Source organism: Trichoderma aggressivum, assembly GCF_033847375.1.
Source record: "Trichoderma aggressivum f. europaeum strain CBS 100526 chromosome Unknown scaffold_030, whole genome shotgun sequence".
Classification (NCBI taxonomy): domain Eukaryota; kingdom Fungi; phylum Ascomycota; class Sordariomycetes; order Hypocreales; family Hypocreaceae; genus Trichoderma; species Trichoderma aggressivum.
Window position 1 is genome coordinate 38,994 of NW_026946396.1, and position 16,878 is coordinate 55,871.

A 16,878-nucleotide genomic window follows, 5' to 3' on the forward strand; every position below is an offset into this window, starting at 1 on the left:
ACAAGAGCGCCCGCAGACCAAGACCAGGCCCAGTTCTAGTTTGTTTGGGCCAATTCACAACGCCAGCCAGTTAGTCGACGCTTGATACGGGTCCTGTGACTGCACAGAGTCGCGCTCTTGTAATCCATTAGTCAAAAAAAGTCTTGGATGGTCCGGCTTGTACGGCGTTCGGGATCACTGATAGTTGGACAAGATAGAGCACACTATCGGGGAGATTGACTGCCAAGCGCTGCGCCTATCATGCCATTTGTCCAGCCAAGACGGAGCTAAAGCGGGGGGTGTGATGGGCTGGAGAGAAGAGATCCACGCAAGGACGAGACGAAAAAGAAAGTCACTGTGGCTTGGGCGGTTATGCAGTTTGCCGTTGAGTGACTGCAAAGAGTCGTGATACAGCAAGGCACAGCAACAGCAACAGCAACAGCAAATCGCAGCAGAGAGATTCTGCACCGCCTCATCTCATCATGACGGCAGCTAGAGCGAAACGGAGGCACCCAGTTTCTAAAAGAGGAACAGAACAAGAGTAACTCCAAACTGCATTGAGGCGACACCAAGATTTTGCTGCTGAGGTCACTCATACGTCGAGACAAGCCGCACCGGCACACACGGAAATGGAACTGGCATTTGCAGACGCTGTGGCTGGTACGCGTCCAAAGCCTCCAATCAAGCCAAGCTTTGTCGTCATGTGGCGACGACGCTGTGGCGCGTGCTTTCGTGTCCAAACTAAACTAAACGTTTTGCTGTCATCCCATCGGCTCCTCCAGTCATCCAGCTGCCCATCTGTGGCGGTGCGGGCAGTTTTTGAACCTTGCAAGCATGTGCATGGAAACAAAAGCTGCGCTAAGCAGGGGGGCCTTGCAGCAACGACTGTAGATTATGACGTAGCTTGATTTCAATCTCATGTCGTAAAAAAAAAGTCATGATGGCATATTGCTTCATTGGTGTTTTTTCCCCCCCTGCGCGACACGAACCGGGGGGCCAAACAATCGCCTTTGTTGCTTGTGCCTTGTTGCAGCAGCCCGTTAGCCCCTGCATGATACCGCTGCCCTAAGCCGCCCAATTTCTCGTCACTGGCTTGCTGTTTTCTTGTCCCGAAATGGCATCAAATGGCTTCTTGTTTCCCTCCCCCCCTATGATGTGTGGCTTGACCGGTCGATGACGCAACATGGAAGCCGGCTTCCTTTCTTTCTTGGCCCGGAATGTCTGGGAAGGGCCAAGATGACAGCCACGGGCAATAAATAGTACAAGCTTTCGCAGAAAACCTTCCTCGGCCTCTTTCTTCTCCCTTTTGTGTCTCACACAGCTTTTTCTCATCTCTTCCTCCACCACCACCTTTTACCACAAAACACAATCCATTGCGCCCTTGGAGCGACTCATTAGCACTTTACTCGATATCTATCAAAAACACGCTGAGCCCTTTGAGCCTTACGCGAAACCAATCAACATGCCTTTCACCGCCAGGTAAGCTTCGAGCTTGAGGTCCCGTGGCTTCCGTCATCTTCCCCGCAGCTCTCATCCCGCTTCCCTTGGACGGCACGCGATCAATGAGAGCTGGGATGATATCGAGGCCCAATCACTGGACAATGCTAATCATATCCTCTCCTTCAGCGATATCTGCAAGATTCTTCTTGCCATCCTTTTGCCACCCATCGGTGTCTTCCTCGAGCGAGGCTGCGGTGCAGACCTCTTGATCAACATCCTCCTCACAATCCTGGGTACGTCAAAAACTGTTAAAACACACTCACCGCCAATTCAGCCCTCACGTCACTGTGATTTCATCTTCCCGGGCGCCTGACTGACTTTGATTCACCTCAGGTTACATCCCTGGCATCATCCACGCTCTGTACATCATATTGAAATACTAAGCCCGCCTTCCGCTCCCGTATCCGCCGGAATCAAAGCGTCAATGTCGCACAGCATCATGCTGTGCGTACAGCCAATTGTTCCACGTTTGACCGGCAATTTCTCGCTTTAGAATGGATGCGTCAGTGGAGGAGTGAAGTTTGCGGTCGCCGGCTCACCACTTGGCCGGTCATAGACGCCACAATGACAGTGGGCCTTCCTTGATGGCTTTTCTTTTGTTTTTTCTTCTTGTTGGCTGGAGGCAGATGCACCCTGTTTGAAAGGGGCGTCAGGTTTGGCTATTGTTAATGAATTGATACCCGACTTCCTCTAATCACAAATACCTACCTTGATTCAGTCTCAAAACGAGTTTTGATCTCATTTCCGTGATGCATGCGTGCGTTTTATGACAAGCGAGCGGTCTTAACTTGCGGTTTACCGATCCAATTCGAACGATTGATTTGACAGACTACAAACAAAAAAAAGAGTTCATATAATTCCAAAAGACAAAGATGAAAATAGAGGAGGAAATAGTGAGGAACAATAGTGAGGAACCCCAAAAAAAATATGGTGATTCCGCCCGGGCTCGAACCGGGGACCTTTTCGGTGGTGTCAACGAAACTGTTAACGAAATGTCATAACCAACTAGACCACGGAACCGCTCATTGGTGATGCGATTCTTCATGTTTACAATTATACACCCATTGCAACATCTCGTCGCCGCAAAAGCTTCCTAGAAGAAAGAATACCTAGGGTTGCTACAGCTTCATCACCGGCAGGTCAACTATAAAGCATGAGAGTAATATTCAATCCTGCCTCATATACAACAATAGCCCTCACCACCAACAAAGGGCAATGTACATATGTTTGAACACATCCCTAGCCAACACAAGACGTGGAAACAAGAAACAAACAAGAGCGCCAATTCTAAAATAATCCCCAATCCTTTGCCATGTGGCCGAATTTAATCCCGAGCATGCAAATGTACCGTGTAAACGAGTGAAAAAGAAAGATAGAAAGGGACACACGACGGGTTTAGAGCAATTCTCCATCGCCCTCTTCAACCCCCTCCTCCTCCTCGTCCCAGTCCAACTGGGCCTCCAGTTCCGCAGCCTTGCGCTGGAGTTCTGCGAGGCCAGAAAGCTCGGCGACGTAATTCTTTTCTTGGAGAGCCTTCTTGACAAATCCCCAGCCGTCGTTACGGAAGGCGTCCAAGATCTTGGGGCTGCATGCGCTGCAGCTGTCGTATGATTGCCCGCGAAGGACAAGGTTCTGAAAGGTAGATACATAGCCACGGATCTGATGCGGCACAAGGCCAAGCGGGTGATCGGGGGGGTCCCTTTCGAGCGTAACGCCCGGCCTTGGTTGGGGTGCCGGGGCGCTGTTCTTCAGCGGATGCTGCAGGAGGCTTGTCAAAAGCTCAACCAAGAGTGCAGAGGCAATGGCCGCAACTCCGGGGCGAGTCACGGTACACTGCTGGTCAAGCGTTTGGTCCTTCATGGACTGCACGCACAAATACTGTTAGAAACGGGACAGGGAACTGGGAAATTTTGGGGAAACTTACATCGGCCGGGGCGACGACATCACTACAAAAGTAGCATCCAAGGGAGTCTTGGCTCTCTTGCTTCCCTTCAGCGCCGTGCCGCATAACCACATATGAATCAAATCCAAGGGCAGCATTCATGACAATTTTGCCGCTTGCTTTTCCCATCACTGTTGGCAGCCAACGGGATTCGCGAGTGTCCATCAGCAAGAAGACGACATCGTGGGCATCAATCAAGGCTTCGAGCTTGTCGTAGTCGGCCTTTACTCTAGCCTCATCAGTGAGAGCGTGACCGAGCATCGGTACGGATAAGGAGTGGCCCTCAGCATCTACTCCCGGATATATCCTCTTCAACATTTCGGCGGCTTGAATAGCCTTTGGTTTCCCACCATTGAGACAGTCTTCGTACTCAAAGAGCGGCTGGCGGACTGGGTTCGAAAAGGACACGCTGCCATAGTCAACAAATGTGATTTTCCTCACACCCCAGCCCAGTAAGTTTCGTGAGACGTAGCCTCCCAGCGTCCCGGCACCCAACAGCAGGCATTTGGTGTTTTTGATTACATCGAGGTTTAGATCCGGGGCCAGTCGCCACTTCATCAACTTGAGATTCAGGTCGACTGAAGAATCAGCCAGCCGGGATGGGTCCATGTACTCGCCCAAGTTTGCCAGCTGTGCTTGAAGTTTGCCGTTCTTTGCTCGCTCCCAACCTGTAACTTTGGGCATCTCCTTGATCTCCATGTCCTCAACGGGGTCCATCGTGATGGGTATAATGATGCTTTTGGCTTCATGCCTTCTAGACCATTCGTCTCTGAAGCACAGGATATTAATCTTGGACAAGCGGAATCGGTGGCGAATCAGAATCAGGAGGTTGCGCAGCGGCCATGATGGGCCTTCTGAGAAAGTTGATGGATCCAAAAATGCGACAAATCGATCCTCCTCCGCAACACCATCGAAGAAACCATCTTCAAAACTTCGCAGTGAGGCAACCTCCCATCTGTATGGAATCTTGAGTGCCGGGTCATGTTCGTTCAAATCCTTGGGCTTCTCCCCCCATATCTTCTTGGCCAAAAAGAATCCATGCTCACGCTTATCCACAATATATCTCCATGTGCCGACGCGATCCATAAGGGCTGTGGTCTCGTCCGAGTTGAGGCGCTGGATGGGGCCAGAGCGCTTCCACTGCGCGTCTGAGTGCAGCGCAGGAAACGCGCACCAGTATATAAATCTGTACTTCTTGAGGTCGGCGTATGATAGAATTATGAACGAGGATAGGAGCGAAGGAACGGAGTAAATGCTGCCGTCTTTGATAGAGTCCCAGATCTGCCTGCCCGCCAGCTTCAACATGGCGGCTTTGTCGGTCTTCCTGAAATCTTCGATGGTATTGACATTTTTGATGATGCCTTCGGCTCTTGCTTTTCCTAGAGGGGGACTGTATCGCACGTCAGCTCATAATGTTCCTGTTGGTTCGTTTCGATGTCAGGAACGCACTCTGTGTTTGTCAAGGCGCTTCCGAGAATCTGCAGCTTGGAGCTTGCGTCTGGGTCAACATCCCGCGGCTCGTACACGCCCAAAATCCCGCGCGCAGAGTCGTCGAGCTTGTCATAGTCTAGCTTGGATGAGAAGAGCGCCGAGTAAAACGGCAGCTCTATCTCGGATGTGAACGGCACGAACTGAAGCGGTTCGTCCATGGTAGCGGTTGCGTCTCGCAGTATGCCGAATGAGCTTTGGTGTTGGTGTTGGTTTTGGAGAAGTTGGCCGAACGAGTCGATGTACAAGGTTTATTTGACAAAAGTATAAATCCGTGGATGCGAGGCTGCCGAAGGTTCTTATCGATTTAACGTTCTGTCAGTGCAAGGCTCGAACTCGACAGGGCATGCGACAAGGCAGAACCGTCATCTGATGGAGCATCACGAGCTACAAGGCCAAGTGATGTCGTAGCGCTGAGCTGCCCCGCGGAGAGCGGGGAACCTTCCAAGTGCAGCGAGCATGCAAGGGGCCAGGCTTCAGTTGTTAGTGCTTGATGTCTGCCATGCTAGGGGGCTGCTTGCGGCTCTTTCGGCGAGTTCTAGATGCGGGGCTGAGCACTATAATTGCAAATACGGCACGAGCAGACATCCAAGAGAACAAGTCCGATATGGTGTAGTGGCTAACATCGCTCGCTCTCAATCTTCGATTGAAGCTCCGAGCAGCCCTGGGTTCGATTCCCAGTATCGGAGACGATCCTTTTTTTGCAGATTTCATCTGCGACAAGGCTTTGCGACTTTTGCAATTTTGTCGATCCCTTCTTTTTACCCTTGTAAACATAACAAAGTACTGCTATTATGAATATATACAAGCTGCGTGTGCATGTAGATTGAGCTGTCCCCATCATATCGAGTCCGAAATGCAATCAACTAAGATGTACTCCGTAGAACTATACAACAACAGTTGGCCGCTGCTTGTTGTCACCGGCTCCCTTTCTGTCTCATTTTTAGAAATATTGTTTGACATTTGCGGTAGTCCAACTCAGCTACGATTAAGGTTTCAGCCTGGCCCGTTTGCATGAAGCCAAGGGGGAAGAATATTCCCAGAGGCGCCACCGTTTGTCTTACCGGATTTGCAATCCTTCTCGGCTACCACCAAGGTTCAAGCCTGGGCTGTTGGAATGCAGCCAAGAGCAGCGAAGAGGGGGGAGACCAATCTGACGTCAGGAATTCAGACTTTGAAACTAAATTAAAATCTTAAACACTGCTAGATATATAATCTTAGAACAATGCCAAAGCTTAGCTACCACTCTGATTCTTCAAGCTGTCGAGATCCCCACTTGAAACAAAACACCATGGCGGGCAAGAAGTCAAAGAATAGGAACAGGAAGCAGAAGCAGGAGAAGAGCAGGGGCGGGCAGCAAGAGCCAGCTACGAGCAGAGATGGACAACAAGAACCAGATAACAGCACGGTCGAGCAACAAGAACCAGTTCCAGCTTCGACTGAGCAGCAGGAGTCAGATACGAATATTGCTCGGCAACAAGAACCAGCTACAGGCATAATTGGGCAACAGGAACCGGACACCAGTATTGTTGGACAGCAGATAGCAGCTACAGGCATTGTTGGACAACAAGAGCCAGTTACAAGCACTACCAAGCAACCAGAGCTAGAAAAGGGCATAGTTGAGCAACAACAGCTGGATACGAGCATCATTGAGCCACAACAGCAAGGCCAAAGCATCACTGAGCAACAGCGGCTAGATACGGCCACGGCTGTGCAACAAAAGCCTGATGAAATCATCGCTAAGCAACAGGAACCAATTTTGACCACGGCCGAGCAGCAGAAGCCAGTCAATACTATAGTTGGACAGCAGAAGCCAGATACAGGGAGTTCCTATCCCGACGAGCGAGATCATCTATCATCAAACGATTGGCAGGAAATATTGTACGCGGCCGCTTCTGCCATTGGATACACACAATAGGCTAACAGTTTCAGGCAACGTACAGGTGCATTGAACGGTTGGGTTCCCCAGAAGAGAAACGGCGACATCGACATCACTCGTGCGACTGAGCAATGTATGTGGCGCTCTGCTAACGTTACAGCTGAACCGCAATGCTGATGACCATAACAGTGTTCACATTGAAGCCTGAGACGATGCCAAAGTGGAACACTTCAAATGCTTCTGGACGGGAGGCTGTGCAGTTTCAAGATTCTACAGAGGAGAGTTTCATCAAAGCAGCTTTTGACACAAGTGCAATCAAGACGACACTGTAAGTATTGGCGTTTTGTACTATCGCTGAGAAAAGGACCTCATGAATACATGTACTGATATGTTGGTAGCCAAGCCACTACGCCCGTCGGAAAGACTGGTGTAAGAGGTAGCTTTACGCGGAGCACAGGAGACAAGGCGTCAATTGAGCACTCTGGCGATGTCAAATCTTTCTATCTTTTCCATGAGGTATATATGCGCTTTCACATGTCTTCTATCATGCAGTCACTAACAAAATTGGGACTTGTAGCTCCCTCTTGCTGTTGTCGATTTGGCAAGCTCTTCACTCGTACCAACCCAAAACTTTGTGGACTTCATCAAGGATTCGATCAATGAATATGCCGGACTAATACCCCCACCTACATCTGCAGACCGAGAAGCATTTTCCTCGGTACTGAACAGTTTTCATGATAGATTCGGTATGTGTCTTGGAGTTTCCACCTGCAGAAAGGGGCGTGCCTAATCGAAGATTTTTCTTGCAGGCACCGTTTTTACGAAGCGAGTTGCGTTAGGAGGCAGACGCTATGCCATCCAAAAAGTCTACAGGCACAGCCAGGCTGTGAACCAAAGTTCTGAAGAGAAAAGTGCCATCAAGGCAAGCCTGGATGTGCCGTTAACTATTGGTTCTCTCAAGGCTGGAGGAGAGCGTGGCTGGGGCTCTACCAGTGGCGATGGTGACTATGGGAACGTTATGATTGACGTCAATTCCCTTGTCATTGATGGCGGTGATGAGACCCTTACAGAGGAGTATGTCCTTCACTTTCTCTGTGTTATCATGCAATCACTAACATCCGGGATCCAGTGTCCAGGCATGGCAAAACACATTACTAGCATCAAAGAACTGGAAAGTCATCAAGGTAAGAGTAGAATCAGAGTGGGAAATTGCGTTGGCTAATTATCTTGTAGCAAAACAACGTCGAGGCTCTCTTCCCATTTCTGTTAGGGGTATTGGAGAGAATGGAGCCAAGATACGAGTATGTTGACTTTGTTAGAGGATTAGCTGTCTATGACCAAGACCTTCGAAAAGCCCACGAGAGAAAGCTAGCTGCTGCTCCAGAGCCTCTGACACTGCGCATCTCGAGCTCATACGCGCCAACAAAGAGTATACTTTCGAGTCTCTCCGGGAAGAAGCCAAAATGGACAGTGACGCTCAATACCGATAAACCCAAAATAATTGACAGGGTCAAGGTCAAGATTCCCGGATACTTTGAGAATGGGAAAGACCGTATTGACGACGTTGTCGGATTCCCGAAAGCTCTTCCCGTCTCAATCGATCTGCCCACCCAATGGAGTCTGACTCCGAAGAAGACAAGCAAGAAATACGAGGCAGAGTTTACGGTCATACTCAAACCCAATCATGAGTGGCAAGAGTCTGATGGAGGAGCTTCGACAGTCACTTTGAAGGACGTTGGTGGCAACACTCTGGTTTTCGGGGCCTTGTTGAGTCCGGAGCCTGCGACATTCACGGCAGAACACAGTGTACGCAGCACTAAATAAGAGTCATTCAGTACTTTTGCTTGATAAACGGCAATTTGCCGGAGGGGTACCGTTACCGTTCAACCGAGTCGATAAAATACAATTTGTGATCTAATCCTCATTTTGGATTGATGGAGTCGCTGCCGTGCCATAGATGGTGTTCTATACGGCTGAATGTGACGGACCGATCTATACAAAATAGAATAGGATATTAGGTAGTCAAAAGTCAATAATCTGATGGGAGTTTACAGAAGTCCTCATTTCATCACTCAGTATCGAAAATATTCTCCTTGAGGGTGGCAAGTTCGTCAGTCGACGATACGTACACGTAGACAGGCTCACTTCATTTGGTACTTCAAAGGGATATTATTCCAGAATAGAGCATCGTATTGTAATCTACCTATCCAGTAGTATTAATCTCCTGAATTCTTGCTGCAGCCATGCAGTACTAGCAGAGCCATGCTTATCCATGTGCCGAGATGTCCGAACTGCGAAACCCCTGAACTCCTAGTAAATCGTCACCCAAACCCCTTTTTTGTCCACTCAAATCCATATATCCATTCAGTTGTAGATAACTGACCATTGAGAGCGAGTACTTTGGATAGAAGCCACATGGACCACTCGCGACACATATTCTCTGTCGATCCATCCCGACTCTCATCTAACGTCTGCGCCACTCCACGTAGCGCTCCTTTGCAAAGACAACCTCGTCAGTGAGCCGGACGAGTTCCTCCAGGGCTCCGGCCTGGCCATATTGGAGCTTCAATCTGAAAGGCCATTTCTCGATCACGGTGTGCTTATCTTTCACCACCACTCCAAAGAGCTGGCCCACCTGCCAGAACCTACAGTGTTTCATAAATCTAAGGGACATGTTAGAGGTGAAACTATATGGGTGTCATGACAAGGACCAATTTGTCAAGGCTGTGCTCACCGATCGAAAATGGGGTCATAGGCTGCAAGATTCGCCTGAGCATAAGTCCACATGATCGCCTTGGGATCAACCTTGGGCCCAGCCGTGGGATCATAGCCGGGCTTTACTCCTATGTGCTTGAAGTACTGACCAATGAGCTTCGTCTCCGGGCGGTATGTGTACATATCCATCATTCGGTCCTGCATAGTCATGGTCTCTCCAATGGCGTTCCTGAACAGAGTGATGAGAGTGGCATGCGGGTTGGTGAGAGGGGCCTGGAGCAAGGATCCCATCATGTAGGCTGTGTGATGAACTCCAGCAAAGACATTGTCTGACATATTGGAGACCTAGATAAAGCCAATTAGTATTCAAATACCGAAAAAGTCTGGACATGGCGGAGCTTCGAGCGCTTCTTTTACCTCGATTCGGTTAAAGGAGCTGTGCTCAAGAAGAGTAGGGAGCTCTTCAAACTCCACACAGAACAACTGAAGAGATATTTGCGAGTCTGAAACACGGATTAAGAAGGCTCGAAGCATTGTACGAATGTGATTGAAGAGTTTGCCGTAGATATCAGCAGTCGCAGGCCCGCTAGAGCAGTCTTCGACGTCCTTCAAAGACCATCCTTGGAGAGGATCAGCACAGTCGGCCATCGGCCAAGAATCGGGAACATGGAACAGCGTCCTATTGCTCATTAGATGTATGCTCAGCAATCTAGTTGGTGACGTCTATTACTCACGGGTTTGGCTCCTGGAACTCATGGCGCGGAGCCCCAAAGGGCAAAAGGAGTCCGTCTGCCCGAAACCGATGCTTCGCAACTCGGCGGTAAGGAGACTGAAAAAGCAGATGCATATCCAAATAGTCTTTCCTGGATTCGTCAAGGGTAACAGCCGTGCGGATACGGCTCGCCCGTTCGGCCGTTAGGCCTTGTGGAACGGTCATGTAGGCCAAAAGGCGATCCCATAGCGACTTTCGTAGCACAAGTCTCAGGGAACGGTTTCCGAATTTCCAGGTCTTCCCCAAGATGCTATCAGGATTTTTATCCTTGATCTTTTCACAAATATTCTCGACAAGGGGCCGGACCTTTTGCTGAATCATGTCAAGATCGGACTTTCGAATCAAAGCCGAGTACCAGACATGAATCATGCAGTCGACTGCCTCGTCCATGTTGTCGGACACGAGGGTGATAAGAAGTATAATGGCGTTGCGTGCCACCACATCAAGATCGTGATCGTTGATGGTAACTTCGATGGGCTTAGTATAGCCACCAGGAACCTGAGCAATGGTTTTGACTACATTCCGAAGATCTCCAGAAGCTGCACCATAGTAGCATCGGTCAGTTTGGCGGCTCATGATGATAAGATGGGGTTGAGGACATACCGGCAAATAAAAGCTTCATCGGGTTTCCATAATCAACACCTTCGTTTGACTGAAGCTGAAGCACGTCGATGGCGGGAATGTTTCCCCAAAGGCACTTATTTCGGCTAAACGAGAGCAACGAGTTTGTGAAATCCGCCATGAATGTCGGTTTTCGGTTCTCCAGAACCCAGTTGGGGCGCCAGGTTTCATTGCCCAGGGGCGATTGGCAATCTGTCTTGTGAAGAGCCCAGTGGGATTTTTGGCATTCCGAACCGCAGTACTAGAATCAAATGTTAGCTCAGAAGGGGTTTATACCAGTCCAGTGAATGGTTTACTTACCACGACGAGATGGCAGCCTTTGCAAGTGTAGTTACCGAATTTCTTGCAGTCATTGTTGTCGGCGCTCCAGTTTGCGCACACGAACTGTGGAGTTGCCATGTTTACCCCGATTTCAGACCTGGTCAAGTCGGGACTCAGATGACTGTATATCCTCGATGCGCCAAATCAACTCAAGAGAAGAGGATAATGACCCTGATACTGGTGCTGAGCACCAGTGACCTTCAGGGAGACGTGAGGTGGAAAGATGAGCGCTGTGAAGAAGAGAAAGATGAGGAGGAGAGAGAGGTGAAGAAGAGAAAGATGAAGAGGTGAGAGAGGTGAAGAAGAGAGAGAGGTGAGAGATAAGAGATTGAAAAGAGAGAAAGGTAAATGCCTACCCACCTGGCAAACAGAGGCAGCCGAGCTCTCTTGATTCACTTGGGCCATCTGCCTCTGTTTGCTCAAGTTGGCACGGAATATTTCCCCCGAGCCCATTCACTCAAGTTCGGTATCCACATGTTGACGCAAGCTTTCAAACAGAGCAAAAAGGCTTTAGAGTTGCTCTAAGCTGTTCAAGTGAAAGGAATTGACATTGCTGATGCCAATGAGTCTATTCAATGACAACTATATGTATGTGAAGACTGCATACACCAGTGAATTTGCCTCGATTCAGATGAGCTCGCAAGTGAACTATCCGTATACAGGACGTCGAATTTATATGGAAAGGCCATTACTGTCATGTAATTTGCGTATGCTTCAGCACCAATCAGTTGTCGAATATCACCTCCTGCTTTTGCTGTCAAAAATACACTAGCCGTGGATTAGAGAGAAGCAAGCTTCGAATATCCCAAGCATCCGCTCTTTAAGAAGACATTATTCATAAATCTTCATCAAACACGTCAATCTCTGAAAAGAACCAAGAAATCATGGTGCCTAAATACATGGTGCATGTATATATAGAATATAAACCGACTTCCATCCATCATCCCACCTCCTCACATCCAAGCCGTTACACCTCATCCTCATCTTCACCAAGAAACTTACAACAGTCCATACACAATTCCACCCAAAACAACCAAAGCCGCCATGCCATCCGCAACAAGCCTGCTCCCAGCGCTCTTAGGCGTCGTAGCAGCCGGGCCCGAAGGCGAAGTTCCGCTAGGCTTGCCAGGGCTCGTTCCGTTGGTCTGGCCCTTTGCATTCAGCGTCAAGGTCGAGACAACAGCAGAGAGGGCATTCATCTGCTCGCCAACTCCAGTCAGCCCGTCAAAGGTGCTGTTGCTGTTGCTCCCAGCCCACGAGAATCCGCACGCAGTTCCCGCCTGGCCGGCAAAGCCCTTGGCCGGCGATCCCGAGCAGGCCTTGGCCGCGGCCTTTGCGTTGGTCAGGAGCAGCGGCTGGATGGCCTCGCCGGTGTAAGGAGCCAGCAGCGCCGTCTCCCCGAGCGACCGAACAAGGAAGCCCTTGAAAGCCTGCAGATCGGTGCTGCACGTCTTCAGAGCCTCGCACGCAACCTCGGCCAAGACGCCGTTGCTGACAAACGTGCCCTGCACGCCCTTGAGCAGGCCGTCGACGCGCGTCTTCCAGTCGGTGGACGTCGTGGCGTTGTACAGCGCGGCGCTTCCGTGCAGGAAGAGACTGGCGCTCAGGCTGCTCTGGGTCTTGTCGACGTTCTTGCAGTTGTCGGTGTTGACGCCCTCCAAGACCTGGTACGAATCGGTGATGAGGCCGGCGTCCTGCTCCCAGCTGAAGATCTTGGTGGCCCAGTCCGAGTAGGTGGTGTTCTTGGTCTGCAGGAACAGCCTGGCGGCGAGGTCGAAGAAGACGCCGTTGGAAGCCGAGTTCTTGAAGTCGTAGCCGGCGTTGAAGGTGAAGATTTGCCACCGAAGACCGCCGTCGCAGGTCTTGGTGTCCCATCGCTGCACAAGGTCATCGAAGACGTTCACGGCGAGATCCAGCCACTGAGGCTCGTCCTTGGACGGGCTCGGGAACCCGCTCTCGGCCGCGGCAATGGCGGCCAAAGCCCAGACGCCCTGGTCATCGTTGCCCTCGGTCTTGGTCTGGTTCGCCGGCAAAAAGTTGTTGTTGTCGCCGACCTGGTGCAGCAGGCCCTGAGTTGTCAACGAGTTGTACGAGTCGTCGCCCGTCTTGGCCCAGTAGTCGATCAAGGCCGTGAACAAGGCGCCCGTTTCCCACCCTGCTTCAAGTCAGTTTTTTTTGTTTTATTCTCTCCATACTCTTCACCCAGACGGATGAATCAAGAGGGAGGGGAAGCCGGACAGAAGTATGGCTGGGGGAGATTGCCCGGAATCTGGCCTGTCTCGTTGCCATTGTAATACTTGACGAGCCCATACGCAATGGTGCTCGCGCCATCCTTGATCGAGGCTGTCTGCCATATCAGCAATCACGAAGAGAATCACAGGAGCATCCAAGACTAAGAAGCCATCGCACCATCACTAGTAAAGTCGACCTTGATGGCGCCAGCAGAGGCACCAAGAAACGCAAGAGCCAAAGCAGACTTCATGTTTACGGCGTTATTTGTATCAAATGACTCTGACGGTCGGTTTCACCACGTTCAACTTATAGCGAGTGACAAGACAAAAACGAAAGGACGATTTTAATAAAAAAAAAAAGACAGCCAGCAGAAAACGAAAGATTGCCGGCACAGAATAACGAAGGACAAGCTGCTTTGTCGAGTCGTGGCCAACGAAGAATAAGCAAAAACAAGAAAAAAAACCCTAGAAGAGTCAGTGGACCAAACCAGCTCATCTTATAACGCTACTCGTACAATCAACGCCGCTTCCCCTGGCTGGCTCCGCTGGCTCAAAACGGCATGACAGCACTTTGTCAGCTTCGCCCAAAATCAAAATGCCCTCAACAACCCGCTCATTTTAGCATCAAATCCCAAGTCTGGAGAAACGAAAAGAGAAGAAAAATCCTCCGAGTCAAAAAGAGGATCCAGCGCCATTCCCGCTTGAGTCAAGTTCAAGTCCCACGACGCCAACACCGGCTACAGAAGCCGAAAGAGAAATCCTTCGCACTCGTCTATATTCCTTTTAACCCAGATTCAAATCCAAATTTCATTGTTTTCCCCGGATTTGTTAACCATAACAAGGGGGGGAGTTTATTGCTGGCAGCTCACGAATTCGACTTCGGCGTTTGCCTCTTTGAGAAAGGACATGTACGAATGCGACACTATTCCGTGTTTCTTTAGTGCCAAGGGGGCAATACGATGTGCGTCGTTGGATAGTCGGGGTTGTCATTCGTCCGTTTTGTGAATACGAAGCGGCCGCATTTGCCAGCAATCACTGAGCCGACTGTCAACGGAAACAACAAACAACGTCCTTGGGAAAAGAAGACAAGCGCTTATTGGCCGGAGACAGGGTGGGACTTTCTCGTGTTCCTCGGGACATGCCGTTGGAATTTTGCCCGTTTAGGAAGATGTGATATAGAGAGATGGGCTATTCGCATGGTTGGAGATGACTCGGCATTCAAGGCAACATCAAAAGCAACATGTTCATAATGCTCTCGGATAAGTCACAACTCTATGATGAAAGCACCAGCTCGGAAATCCCCCCCCCTTCCCCCCCTCACAACCCCTTCTCAACCAACGCTCTCATCTCCGTCCTAAACTCATCCATCACACTCCTCGCCAACTCCCTCCCCCTGGCCCTCTCTGCCCTATCCGCCGTCACTCCCCATTCCTCCGGCACCTCCACGCTCCCAACCTCTCCCTGCCGTCCCAGAATCATCTGCGAGACGGCAACGGCGCATCTCGCCGCCACGGGCATCCCGTGCCCGGTATACCCAGCGCAAATCCACAGCCCAGCGCCACCACCAAGCTCCTCGGGGACGCCCCCGACAAAGGGACTCCCGTCTGCGGAATACCCCATGATGCCCGTCCACTGATACCGCGGCCTCAGCTCCTCCTCCTCCTTCTCGCCCTCTTGCCGCAGCTTCAGCGCGGGACGAAGCGACCGTCGTAGCCGCTCCGCCACCTCGTCGTCAATCTCGTCGTCCTTCCACACTCCCTCCCCTCCATCAGGCACGCTCAACCTCTCGCCCCCCACGACAATCATCTCCAGCGGATCGTCCCTCTCGATCAGGTAATTGTCGCTGTCCTCCGCAAGCCAAACGTGACTGTGCTCCAGCATCACGTTCCTGTCCGGCGGCTCCAGCGCGGAAACCTGCCCCCTGACGGGCACAATCAACCCCGTCATCCTGGGCAGCAGGTGAGACGTGTACCCGTTCGTCGCGAGAAGCACCTCCTTTGCCACAACCTGTCCCCTTGGCGTGTGGACCACCCACGAGTCCAGCCCCTCTGCCTTGTGCACATGCGTCACCGGCGTCGTCGTCTGGAGATTAAACACCTCCGTCGACTGCTGCGTGAACAACGCCTCCAGGACCCAGGCAACTAGCTTATACGGCCAGCACTTTGCAGCATACGGCTGCAGCACGGCTCCCCGAGCATTAGGCACTCTCAGCGCCTTGAGGTCCTCGGGCTTCGTGAACAACTCCGCCTTGCCAGCCAAATCGGGATAATGCTTGTTGATATTCTCAATCCTCTTGGCCACGAGCTCGACAAACTCGTCCGTGGGCAAGGCATGAACACCGCCAACCCTCCTCCAGTCGCACGGCACGTTGAACTTGGTGACAATGTCCTCCAAGAAGCGATACGTCTCAAGCTCAAAGCGCGCAACCTGTGGCTCCCTACCGTAAATCATGGGCTGACAATGGCCTCCATTCTATTAAAAACCCCCATAGCATCAGCATCAACATCAGCATCAGCATCAGAAACACCCCTAGAATAAGCTCAAGTACTCGTACACCGTAAACTCACCCTTCCCGTAGCCCCCCAGCAAGCTTCCCTCGCCTCCAGCATCACCACCGACCTCCCCCCGGCAACCAGCTCCCGCGCAGCAAAAGCCCCCGTGATCCCGCTGCCCACGATGACGACATCTGCCGTCGCGGGGAGCTCCGGTGTTGATCGGCGGCCCAGAAGCACATATGACGGATCGCGATGCCAAAACGACTTGGTGCTTCGCGGGCTCGGCAACCCGGATTGGCCGTCTTGCAGAGTAGCGGTCACCATGGCTGCGTATATGTACTCGTATGGAATCTATGGCTGGTATTTGGATCAAGATGAAAGATGTGATGTGAAATGGCGAACAAAAGTCACAGTTTATATACCATGTGGAAACGCGAGTAACTAGATGACCAGACACTCACATCTGCATTTCCACGTGAATATGAAGGAAGACTCACAGTTTAGTTGCTTACACTCACTCGGCTTCCCGCTCCGTTATTCGCAACGGCATTACGACGCGCTAATGCGGGGTCCAGGGCTCCATTTGTAGAATACGTGTAATAATAGGTACGGAGTACAATTAACAACGGCACACATCTATACACAGAGCATTGCCAGTCAAATCAGTCAACAAGATGCACAAAATCGCAAGCCAATGTTGCCAATCTCTAAGGGATATCATTTCGTATTCATTGCATGTCGTCGTAAGCATCATGAGAGACGGATCAACCTCCCTACCAACTCCAAGGGGAATCGCCCTCAAGATCCTTCCCAATTCCAAACCCCAACGCCGCAAATCCAGCTGACCGTTCCATTTGCATCGCCCTTGTCTGCTAATATTTATTCGTACATCAATTACAAGAAAGAAAGGAAAAAGCAAGCAACTTCTTCCTGAT

The 16,878-nt window shown here is 50.8% G+C and overlaps 6 protein-coding genes across 6 annotated transcripts; 2 read left to right on the forward strand and 4 right to left on the reverse strand.

Moving 5' to 3' along the window:
* Positions 1 to 1,441: 1,441 nt before the first annotated feature.
* Positions 1,442 to 1,862, forward strand: Triagg1_7062 (uncharacterized protein; the record flags this gene model as incomplete). The annotated part of the gene is made up of 3 exons (XM_062901756.1): positions 1,442 to 1,458; positions 1,507 to 1,712; positions 1,813 to 1,862. The coding sequence occupies 3 exons, from the start codon at positions 1,442 to 1,444 to the stop codon at positions 1,860 to 1,862; spliced, it is 273 nt and encodes a 90-aa protein (XP_062753884.1).
* Positions 1,863 to 2,874: 1,012 nt separating this feature from the next.
* Triagg1_7063 (uncharacterized protein) lies at positions 2,875 to 5,070 on the reverse strand (the record flags this gene model as incomplete). The annotated part of the gene is made up of 3 exons (XM_062901757.1): positions 2,875 to 3,342; positions 3,404 to 4,811; positions 4,871 to 5,070. The coding sequence occupies 3 exons, from the start codon at positions 5,068 to 5,070 to the stop codon at positions 2,875 to 2,877; spliced, it is 2,076 nt and encodes a 691-aa protein (XP_062753885.1).
* A 1,130-nt stretch (positions 5,071 to 6,200) lies between these two features.
* Triagg1_7064 (uncharacterized protein) lies at positions 6,201 to 8,612 on the forward strand (the record flags this gene model as incomplete). Its single annotated transcript, XM_062901758.1, has 8 exons — positions 6,201 to 6,790; positions 6,842 to 6,921; positions 6,978 to 7,116; positions 7,187 to 7,304; positions 7,366 to 7,534; positions 7,598 to 7,862; positions 7,918 to 7,972; positions 8,022 to 8,612. The coding sequence occupies 8 exons, from the start codon at positions 6,201 to 6,203 to the stop codon at positions 8,610 to 8,612; spliced, it is 2,007 nt and encodes a 668-aa protein (XP_062753886.1).
* A 640-nt stretch (positions 8,613 to 9,252) lies between these two features.
* Positions 9,253 to 11,295, reverse strand: Triagg1_7065 (uncharacterized protein; the record flags this gene model as incomplete). The annotated part of the gene is made up of 6 exons (XM_062901759.1): positions 9,253 to 9,451; positions 9,523 to 9,848; positions 9,921 to 10,182; positions 10,238 to 10,814; positions 10,879 to 11,137; positions 11,197 to 11,295. 6 exons carry the CDS (start codon positions 11,293 to 11,295, stop codon positions 9,253 to 9,255), a joined length of 1,722 nt encoding a protein of 573 aa, XP_062753887.1.
* Positions 11,296 to 12,215: 920 nt separating this feature from the next.
* On the reverse strand, positions 12,216 to 13,699 carry Triagg1_7066 (CAZyme family GH76; the record flags this gene model as incomplete). The annotated part of the gene is made up of 3 exons (XM_062901760.1): positions 12,216 to 13,372; positions 13,456 to 13,560; positions 13,627 to 13,699. 3 exons carry the CDS (start codon positions 13,697 to 13,699, stop codon positions 12,216 to 12,218), a joined length of 1,335 nt encoding a protein of 444 aa, XP_062753888.1.
* A 1,066-nt stretch (positions 13,700 to 14,765) lies between these two features.
* On the reverse strand, positions 14,766 to 16,267 carry Triagg1_7067 (uncharacterized protein; the record flags this gene model as incomplete). The annotated part of the gene is made up of 2 exons (XM_062901761.1): positions 14,766 to 15,920; positions 16,016 to 16,267. The coding sequence occupies 2 exons, from the start codon at positions 16,265 to 16,267 to the stop codon at positions 14,766 to 14,768; spliced, it is 1,407 nt and encodes a 468-aa protein (XP_062753889.1).
* Between the last annotated feature and the right edge of the window lie 611 nt (positions 16,268 to 16,878).